General features: G+C 41.5%; 1 protein-coding gene across 9 annotated transcripts in view; it reads right to left on the bottom strand.

Annotated features, from left to right (window-relative positions):
- The window catches only part of SORBS2 (sorbin and SH3 domain containing 2), a 96523-nt gene that overhangs the window by 78110 nt on the left and 7039 nt on the right, over positions 1-11374 (bottom strand). For all 9 annotated transcript variants that reach the window (XM_045286769.1, XM_045286770.1, XM_045286771.1 and 6 more), the window contains exon 2: positions 3571-3712. In XM_045286769.1, the coding sequence (XP_045142704.1) occupies positions 3571-3712 (142 nt within the window). The remainder of the gene's footprint in view (positions 1-3570; positions 3713-11374) is intronic.

Genomic DNA, 11374 nt, shown 5'->3' with positions numbered 1-11374 from the left:
AGGATACAAATTAGATAGGGTTTATCATGCCTGTCTCTCTGAAGTAACATGATTTCATAAACAACAGTGAGTATGTGTATTCCCTATACATTCTCCCTACCCGTACTTCCTAGGTCTTGATGACAATCCATATGACTATCCATCTGGAAAGACTGATATTCTGACTTATTGTCTTTCTGTAATTAATATAAAAAATGTTAGTGACCAAGTTGAGCACCTCAGTTACATTCCTTATGCCATGGTTTGCTTACGTCATGCCGACCTGTTTGGGAATTCCTGTGTCCTTATGGATTTGACCTCCTATTTCTTGCTGATTGGTGTTTTGTTTGTTTTTTGGGGGGAGGGACAATCTCCTTTTCCCTATCAATTTGGTTCAAAAAGATTATTATATGAAATTAGAAAATTCCTGCTGTCTCAGTATAGGAGCACATACACATACACATGTTTTTAAATATAAAATATCACAAGTAAGCTTAAAACCTGAGCTCATCCTGATAAGGATATCCAGGAATAAGAACCCTTGTCAGCTAAAATCCATTGACAACATTTGTTACGGCGACTATTTATGATGGCCATTTCCAGTTTGGTTTGCAGTAGAAAAGGCATGTTCAATTCATTTCAGATGAAGAATGGGTATATTCTAGGCTAGGAATACAAATGTTTTATATGTCATTGTATGTAAGAGTAATGTTTGTTTTTTCTCTCTCCAAGCAACACCAAATGGAGACACAACATGAAATTAGATGCTGCTGAACTTCTTATTTAATTCCCAAAAAAGAATCCAGGTCAACAGAGATGCTGTGACTCAGCAAAAAATTTTGAGTATATATTAGGTGCAAAATCTTAGCCTACACAAATAATATCAACTCTGCCTCCATATATGGTGCCTAAGAGTCTGTGACCCTATAGCTTATGTAATGCAAGTTAGCCCTTTCCTTGACTATTCTCTTTTATGGGCCCTTGATTCCTAATATAACAGCCTTTTTTCCCTCAACTAAATATAAAGTTCTCCTAACGGGTCATGATTTGGGCTGCTAGCTGCAAGGTCAGCAGTTCAAAAACAATAGCTACTTAGAGGGAGAAAGACGAGGCTCTTTGCTCCATAGAGATTGACAGCCTTGGGAACCCCAGGGGACAGTTCTATTTGGTGCTTTAGGGTCGCTGGGAATCAGAATCAATTGGATGGCATTGAGTTTGCTTTTGGGTGGGAGGTGCAGGACCTGGACCATCTTGGCACCAGAGCTGGGGTAGACTTTGGGCTGCATGGATCAGCCTCAGCAATATGATATAGGGTCACTGAGTTCAAATCCACTCAATGGCAGTAGGTTAGGGCAGAACTTAACACTGGCCAAGCGGAATTTGCCCAATGCTATTACATAGGAATTTCTTTCCATGTCCTGTATTTTATATGTCAAGTCTACCCAATGATTTGTTCTAAAATCAAAGCTTGTTTACATTTATGCTATTTTTTATTTCATGGGGGAGAGGACCGGGAGACTATGTTTTAATGTTCCATTAAAACAGGCAATGGAACAAAGAGAAGATTTTGATAATAATAATTTGGGGAAATAGTAAGGCTAAAATAATTAGCTGAGTTTTACTCTACACGTGCGGTCATGAGCATGTTGTTGTCCGCGGCCGTCAAGCTGGCTCCAACTCATAGTGACCCTGTGGCAACAGAGAGAACATCGCTTGTCCCTGAGCCTTCCTCGCCATTGCTCTGATGTCGGAGCGCCTCCATCGTGGCAGACACTGTGTCCGTCCGTCTTGTGCAGTCTTGCTCTTGGTCACTACCCATCTGCTTTACCAAGCATGGTATCGTTCTCTAGGGGCTGGTCTCATGCCTAGTGTCATAACAATTCTAGACCGAGTGAGCATCCATCATACAAAACACTACTATGTCCTGATTGCTCAAGGGCAAAATGTTGGCACAGGGAAGTTCTACTTCGTTAGACTCTAAAAGTACTTCAATGTAGGATTGACCAATGAGCCCCAGGAGCAGCGTTAGGGAAAGCACGAGTCTGTTTACACTTTCCTTTCATGAGTCCCATGGCTGTATTTAAAAATCTTCCAGTTATGAAGGTCTTGTTGATCACAGAAGCTGAGATCTGCACCGTGCATGGCGACATAACATTTCCCTTTGAATTTAGTAGCACCATGTTCTCTCAGTCCACACATTAGGGTACTGAATGAGGACGAGGGGGTGCTGTCGGCCCTCGAAGCAGGGATGGTATTTACCATGAAGTTCTGTGCTCTAGCCAGTTTCTCCACCACTGCTGGGTGGTGCTCAGAGACGGGTGCCTCCCCCCACTTTATGAGAGGGGTAGTCTAGTCACCACCCTCAATCTTCCGACTTGCTTCTGCCGCCCTCAGGAAAGGCTTTGCCTTCCTCTGCAACATAGATTCTTTTTCAGCCCGAATTTAGACGATGGCTCAGTCTTTTCCTTTTTTATTAAACACTAACTGGTCTTTATTATTTTCCAAATTCTGCTAATATAGTCTACACAATACAGTTTGTCTTCTCATGGTATCGCCTGGCTTCACTCAGTTCACGAGCCCCATGAAATCACATGCTTAGATTTTACGTTCCTGTGCTGTGCGTGTGTTCGCTTCCTTTCTTCCTTTCTGGAGGAGAGCTATGTCTTGATTCTAGTTCCTAATTTCCCAAAGGGTTAAGAACTATTTTTACATAAACTGATATGGAATTCCAAAATATTTTTTTTGAGAGGAATGGAAAGGAATCTGAGGGTTTTTTGGTTTCTATATGTTTTTCGTTTGACTTCCTGCTATGACATCCCTGACAGATCACCTTTCAGCTTGTTTGAATAAATTCAGTGTCAAGGAGGTGGCTACTTTGTGACCTAGCCTATCACCTTGGTGGATGGTTTTAACTGTTAATCAGCAATTCCTCATATTTAGCAAAGCAGTTTTCTACCATGAAAGCTCTTCTACACAGATGTGGACTACCTCACACATGAATGGCATTTGCCCACGGAAAAATGATAAATTAATGTGTGCCTGGAGGTGTAAAGTTTGCTTTCCCAAACTGAACCATATTCTTTTTAAAAAATATCATTTTATAAGGGGCTCATACAACTCTTATCACAATCCATATGTCCATCAATTGTGTAAAGCACATCTGTACATTGATTGCCCTCATCATTCTCAAAACACTTGCTCTCCACTTAAGCCCCTGGCATCAGCTCCTCATTTTTCCCCTTCCTCCCCGCTCCCCCCTCCCTTGTGAACCCTTGATAATTTATAAATTATTTTGTCATGAACCGTATTCTTTTATGCCCCCCCCCCCACCCAAACCATCGAATTGTCTGTGGAGGCTCAGCGATGGTGGGAACCACCATCTTGGAATAGCTGGGTGGTTATTTTCTGTAGTGTTGAATCCTTTCCCCTTACTCTGTCCCCTGGGAACGAGGTCATCAAACATGGAGATACGGAAGGGCTACTGTCTTCTGTGTGCCAAGTCACTCTGATGCTTTGTATTTTCTTCTCCTGTTGGGCTGTGGCCATATTGAAATTGTGATGGCAATCCTGACTATCAGATAGATTACTTACCAAGCGATCGGCCATGCTGCATGGTAAGGCTGGAACTGAACGAGCTGGGTAGAGAGATGGAGGTGGAGGGGGAAAACGGCCTGTGGTAGTAGCTCATTGGACTCACAGCGTCACAGGACTTTCCATTCACTGTTATCTGGCTCTGGGGAAATTGGAAAAGCATCCGTTAAAGTAAACATGGTAGGTCCCATTCTTTTAGATGACTATAGATTACTCCCACTCACCAAACAATGGCCAAATTTTATTTACTTGGGAAAGTGATGTCTAGAAGGACAAGGTACACTTCCCCCTGCCACCACCCAGCGCTTCCTCTATATTTCTGTCTCCGTGAAAAAACATTCTTTTTAATATGTCAGAGGGTACCAGAGATGATCAGGATGAACAGAAACAACTCATCCGTGAGCTTGACACTCTGCCAACAGAGATGCTGAGCCACATCAGTAGGCTTCAGGAATTAGCATATATTCAGAATGAAATGAATATGGAGAGTGAGTTTGCTCTGACAATTATGGCCTAGCTAGTCAGGGCACTGTCACACTGCTCTGCCTGCTTCATTCCAAATAAGCGTTCTTGGACATGATGTCAGGGGTGGGCGCTTAACCTTGGTCAGGGACAGCCAGGGGTGGATGTGTATTTGCTCAGCAAGGGGGCTACCATGAGGGAAGCAGTGTTTGGATTTATAGGTCAAGAAGCAACTTGTTCTAGAAGAAACACAGCTTGCAGAGCATGAGAAAGACATGATGAACTACTGGCTTCTCTCTTTTAGCACATTCTGAACCTGTGGTTTTGTAGAAATGTATTGCTGTGGTTATTTTAGAGCTGAGTATTTTATATCCTCAATGGTAGGTCAAGCATTTTGTTGGAGATAGTTATATATACATTTCTCTTGCTCTTTTTAAAACAAGTTGCGACTTGTTGCTAATAATGATAGCTATTCAGTAGACACATATTTTAATTAAATCAAATCAGCTTAGTTCACAGAGGTTGGATCCCCCTTTGTTAAGCACTCTTATCTATGCACAATGCTCCCTAGGAATTGTGGAAATGACATAGTGCATGCAAATGAGATCCAAAAAAGTTAGTAAAAGCATTAGTCAAAACGCAGTCACAGCTAAAGGCACACAAGCACAAACATGCACATAGAGGACCATGATTTGCAAACCTTCTATAATTCTCCAAAAGCAAAATAAACTATTACCCAGACCTGAAACATGGATCAACAGTCAACTGCACCTGTATGCACGCATGATTTCATCTTCAAGCACACACATTTTCAAATGATCTAGAATCAATTCTATTTCATTACACCACAGCCATACCACAATTGTCCTAACATCAATAAGCATTTTAACACAATGACTATGCTTACTAAGTTCATCTTCAAGTTGTTTTAGAAATTGCTGTCTTATCATCCCACTCACTGCAATCCAGCCAGTTCTGACTCAGAGTCCCAGTAGCACAGAGTAGAACCGCCCCAGGGATTTCTGAGACTGAACATCTTTAGGGCAGTAGAATGCCTCCTCTGGCTGATGTTGAGGTTAGCAGCCCCAGGGAATCAACTATGCTACCGGGGATCCTTAGGTCGTCAAGAGTTGGGAACAATTTTACAGTAAATGGTTTTAAACTTGAGGAACCATGGCGCTGGGGGCAATGTTGAAATATTGGCCATTTGAATCCACTAAGTTGGGCTATGAACCTCAAGGTCAACAGCAACCACCAGCCACTCTCTAGAGAAAGATGAGCCTTTCTACCCTTGTAAAGAATTCCAATGGGAAACCCACAGGGGCAGTTCTACCCTGTCCTGTAGGGGCACTATAAGTCCGAGTAGACTCGATGTCAGTGAGCCGAGTTTGAGAAGCTGACCTTCAGGAGAAATGCAGCAATCTGCTGCTTTAAAGACTGTAGTCTTGGGGACTGTCAGAGAGTGCTACTCTTCTTCTAAGACCTCTGTGAGCCGGCATATACTCCATGGCAATGGGTTTCATATTGTGTGCGCGCGTGCGTGTGTGTGTGTGTGTGTGTGTGTGATTTGTTTTAAACTGAAGCAAGTCCACCTGAATCCTATTTGATGCGTTCAGTAATATTGATTAGATATTTATCAAAAGGAAACACTGAAAGTAGATTTACAAAAATGTGTGTGCTAACCCAGAAATTTACTAAAATAATACCATATGAATACAAGAACGTATACTTTAAAGTGAATTATTAGGGAAAGCATCTCAAGGAAAATCTAAGTGCAATTTAAACTGCTACTTGAAATTAATTCCAGATATAGTTAGTTCAAATAGTGTTTATTAGACTATATAAATCTGACTCCTAAAACAGTTTAAAAAACAGAAAAATAAATAGGTTAGCACGTAAATTCACATCCTATCACTTATCTCTGCCATTTAATTAAAGACCTTGATAATATTCCTTCAAATCTTGAAAGATAAGGAGCACTTAATGTAGAGAACACTGTGAGGCAAGGCCCATGCTTGCTGAGCCCGCTACTAGTACCTGTGCCGCCTGCGCGGGCTGAGGGACCCTTGGTTGTGTTCGCCATGGCTGCAGCCTCACTGAATGGAACATCTTTACTACAAACAACCATTGGGTGGATATGAAACCCAGTGCAATTAATGGTATCCTTTCCTATGTTTGCTGTGGCACCTTAGAAAACATGCATCTAATATTTCGCCATATATGAAACTGACAGATTTATGACCTTGATAAAGAATACTATGCAATACAAAGGACATTTTTGGCTATGACAGAGCTTGTTTGGAAATTCATGATGACATCATTTTTAGACATAAATTCCCAGTTTGGACGTGCAGTGATGTGATTTTTAAAGTAAAGCCATGATCAGTAAACCCTTTATATGCAATTGAAAATCTGCACTATGCACTTTTGAAGCATTTTAGTTCATAAATCATTCGCTGAGGTTTCCATTTGTCGTGGAGACATATTTAGATGAAAAACCATTTACAGAAAACATATAAGTGGAAATAAAGATCGACAAATCGATAAGTACATTTATAACCTACTATACTGGCATGGTTCAGGAGCTGTAGTTTCTAAAAACTCGTGGGGCTGCATTTCCATAATGACAATGTGACTTTTTACATCCTTGATTCCTCTAAGAAAGATGGATTTACAAGAGGTAGGTGTTAGGGAGGGGGGGGCAGGACACATGAACTCATGCCTTCAGTAGTGATACCTGTAGAAGCATGGGTCTATGAGCTAACTATTCACACGGGACACATTCACAGGAGTTTCCGAGCTAGAGTTTAATTTACCAGCCGTTAATAAGGTTACAATTTTTTAAGTGTTAAGACTTTCTCTATAGTTCATTCATAACAATCTTATATATACTTGTATACATTTCTGAGATAACGTCTCCTGAAGGCAAATCCCTGTAAAACACATGTACTATGACAGCAGTGCCGTGGAAATGTTAACTCATTCGGAAATGAACGAAGAGATAAAATGGACGTTTTCAACACTAAATCAGCCTATGCGGATGACAGCAATGGATGCCGCTGGTAGACTGTGGAGTGGGTTTACCAGACATCATCGATGCAAACACAAATGCTCAGTGGCACTATGGGCTGGCAGATACATAATGGAGGCCAAGGAAGGGAGGATCATTACATGAGTGGCAGCAGGGGTGGTTAAGGCGGTGCCTTCTGGGACAGTAGCCCGTTGACCCCGCTTGGGGAGGGTGTCTCCGAGCCGTCAGTGGTGTCAGAGTTCCTGACCTGCAGCTCATCTAGCATGGCTGTGGAAGACTTGCTCTCAGAGTGGGAGGAGTCCGTGGGGAGAGAGCCACAGCTGCAGCTGCTGTACGGCAGGCTTTCAGGGAGTAAGAAAGGCTGCCTACATTCATTGCGTGCAAGGGCTCTGGGTTTATGCAGCCACGAGGGGCCCAAGTCACCAGGAGGTGCTGGCAGGACAAAGGATGCAGGCTGGAGCCAGTCTGGTGAAAAGGTGGCCCCCGTATGAGGGACCACAGAAGGAGGGCGCAAAGAAGTGGCTTCTGGTGTGGTCTGACTGTGTGTCCTGTGAAGCATTTACCGCCAACACATGGGCGGTTAAGGTCTGCTTTCCCAGCTGAGTTTGAGGAAAAATCATAAGAAGAGATATAAATTACCCAATCGATAAAGCTATCTCTTTCTGCAACGCAGCATCGCAGGCAAAATATCCGTTTTATTTGCAAGCACTTTCGGAAGGACATTCAGATGGATTAGATGTCAACCACACATTACACAGAAAGCATAAAACTATGAAGAATGCTGTGTTATCTTTTTGGAAACACGGCCAAATTTCACACTGCATTACAGTGTCATTTTGAGTGAGGGCTTCAGAGAGTTGGCTTAAGAAGAGTCTAAATATATATATATATATATATACATTTTTTTTTCTCTCTCTCTCAAATTTTGTTTTTCTCGTGGCAGTGAAGTGAGAGCAGGTGTCTATTGGTGGGGAGTAGGAACCTCGTGGGCCTTGTGGAGTGCATGAGTCAGCAGTTCTGACCTCACCAAATGCTGACAGAGGAAGATGAGGCTTTCTGCTCCGGTAAAGACTTACAGCCTCCCTCAGAGACCCAAGGGGGCAGCTCCAGTCCGTCCTCCGGTATTGCTGAGTCAGAACCGACTCCATGGCAGTGAGTTTAGCTTGGTATTGGTCAACAGGGTTGGTTCTCATTTCCTTAGAAATAGCCTTGTGGCATAACGCTCCCTCTTCCAAAATACACTCAGAATATAAATTAGTTTGGCCTGTTTCCGTGCACTATAAAGCATCATCCAACTAAACACAAGTACATTTTGGTTCTTAATCATTCACTGGGCTTGTCCTTTGATTTCACTATAAAATATTAAGCGAATTGACCTTTAAAATAACCTAGCAGTACAAACAGAAAGTTCTTGTATGGGAAAATAAAGTGCAAAAAAAATAAAATCACCCACTGAAATGGTTAGCATGAGTTCTAGTTGGTTAGGACTGCTCTCGGTTTTTAAATCTCAGGTAAAGGAGAAAGAAACTGGAAGTGAAATTGAGGTTTATTATCTCTAAGGTGATGATCCCGAAAACCCATAGCAGGTTTTCTTACCCGCCTGTTATCACCTTGATAATAGCTCTTTCCTCAAGTCAAATATGATGACAGGTGTCAACCTCAATATAAGTGAATGAGTCTTCAAGCTTTTCTTCTTATGTCTTTAAGTGTTTGGTGCCAGGCCAGAAGTATTATGAAAAACAAGCATGTAGCTGATGAGAGAGTTAAAGAGAATCTTCAAGAGAAATCTTGTCCAGTAAAGGTTTAATGGTACCAGTGGAGTTCTTGGTCAGTAACCATTTTTATACAGCTGGTATCATGCATGCTGCTTGCTGGTCTCATAAAAAATCTTAATGAATATTTTCCCTCTGATGTTTAATGGAGGATTAAAAGAAAAATCCAGACTATAACAGGTCTCTCTGGATCATGCAATCCCCTTGAAAGTATGATAGTAGTATTTCTCTTAGGAAAAGTGTACACATTCATATGCTCATAAAGTTCTACATGTAAATTTAGGGGATTATAGATAATCAAGCATGCATCCTTACTCGAATAGTTTAAGAAGTTCCAATTCTAGGTAAAATATCCACTTTTTAAAATTTATAGAGTTTTTTGTAAAAAACATACTCATTTTAAATATACTTTAGTATATATGGTTAAAAACATCTGTGGGATTGATTAACAAGCATATTGTTACTCAGAACTTAAAAATTTAATTGGAATACATTTTTGTTAATAAATGTTTATAGTAATTGGAGATTTTATTGGAAGTAAAATGATATATTAAAATTATAATACTTATAACTTAATATGTTAGAAATCTACAAGCCTGAATGGAACCCAGTATGCAGCGGTTTGGGGTTGGGTATAATGAGTGGAATTTCTTACTGTGAGGCAGTTTCACTTAAGATGTTTCATAGCATATTAATGTCTTTTTTATTTTGCTTATGCTAAGTGAAGATTCCATTAAATAATAAAAATCATGCAAATAGATTTGTGTTACTTGCTTAAAGAAGCTATACTTTTAAAAATTCAAAGTAAAAATTGGAATGACTGTCATGCTTACAGGTCTGGCTTGCCTATAGCCTTGGACTGGAAACATTTCAAAATTGAGGGCATGTTTCCCTCTACAATCTGCAACAGCATGGGGAATAAGGAGCCCTGACCCATTAGGCTGCTAACCATGAAGTCAGTCATTTGCAAAGTCTGTAAATAGTTACATCCCAGGGGCGGTTCTCCAGTTCCACCCTGTCCTATAGGGACATCGGAGATGGCATCGACTCGAGGCAGTGAGTCTACTTGGTTTTTGATGGGTAATAGGATTCTGGTTGTTTGTACAGTGTTGTGTCTTGGAATGATCCTTATCCATTCACATGTTTTTTCAAAGAGAGGATCAACAGATACTCTGTTTTGCTTTGGAAGGTGGCTGTGATGAGCTCTGCCTGTGCAGGTGTGGGCTCCTAGATCGGAGGGTGGAACCTTCCAGAAGCTCCGCAGGAGGAAGATGAGGCCGTCTTCGGAAATAGTTCTACTCTGTCCCATCAGCTTGCTATGAGTTTGAATTGACCGTATGGCAGTGGGTTTGGTTAATGTGCATGTGTGCCCGGAACTAACAGATGCAATGCCTCCTGGTGAGTCATACCACACTTACATTTCTAAAGATAAAACTCAGAAAGAGAAGTATCCAACAGCTTTATGGTCACCCACACAAAGACTTTGCAATATCTTGCCATGCAGATGTAAAGTATGTAGAATGCTTGGGACTTCTGACTTCCACACTAATGAGATGCCTGCTTAGATATAAGAAAGAGACAGAATCACCTTATGCATGTTTCCATGCATATATAGAATATATATATATATATATTCCTTGTATTCCAAGGAAATATAAGAATATATGGAAAAGGGAAAGGGGGACATAGCTTTTCTTCATTTGGACTATACTGAAGTAAGGAACACTAAATTTGGAGGCAGATAGATGATTGCTGAAGATGATTGGGACCCCTGGTCAAGACCATGCTTAGGTAAGGTGTTGGATTATAAGTCAAGGCTCACTAACTCTTGTAGAAGGCAAGTTATTTTTCACTTTCGCCAGCTGGTGACCTCCGTGGGTGAGTAGGGGCAGGGGTCAAGAAACAATAGCTTGTTGCTTCCTGGCCTCTTATGGTGGGAAGGCACAATGAGTGGTTAGACGTTGATGTATTTCATACACCAAGAGAAAGCTTAGTGAGGACGAATGTGTGCATGACCCAAGCCATGGTGTTTTCAATGGCCTCATATGCATGTGAACATTGGACACGGAATAAGGAAGACTGAAGGGGAATCAAAGTGCTTGAATTGTGGTGCTGGAGAAGAAGATTGTAAGTAACATGGCCTTCCCAAAGGAGAAACAAGTCTGTCTTGGAAGAAGGACTGCCAGAGAGCTCCTTCGAGACAGGGGTGATGAAGCTTTGTCTTACATATTTTAGACATGTTGACAGGACAGACCAGTCCCTGGAGAAGGACATCATGCTTGGTACCATAGAGGGGTAGTGGAACAGAAGATGGATGCACCAATGGGCTCAAATATAGGAGCAGTGCACCTGAGGACGGTGCAGGATTGAGCAGTGTTTCTTTTATTCTGCTGAGCATGGGGTTGCTATGGGTTGGAACTGACTTGTAGCCCCTAACAACAATAACAACAACAACAACAACCAACAAGGGAGAGCTCCTACTTATTCAAAGTAGCCCTGACAACAACAACAACCAACAAGGGAGAGCTCCTACTTATTC

Source organism: Echinops telfairi, unplaced genomic scaffold (assembly GCF_000313985.2).
Source record: "Echinops telfairi isolate 266 unplaced genomic scaffold, ASM31398v2 ScPeMD7_9;HRSCAF=40, whole genome shotgun sequence".
NCBI lineage: Eukaryota > Metazoa > Chordata > Mammalia > Afrosoricida > Tenrecidae > Echinops > Echinops telfairi.
The sequence above is the reverse complement of the archived record's forward strand: the minus strand, read 5'-3'. Positions and strand labels throughout refer to the sequence as shown.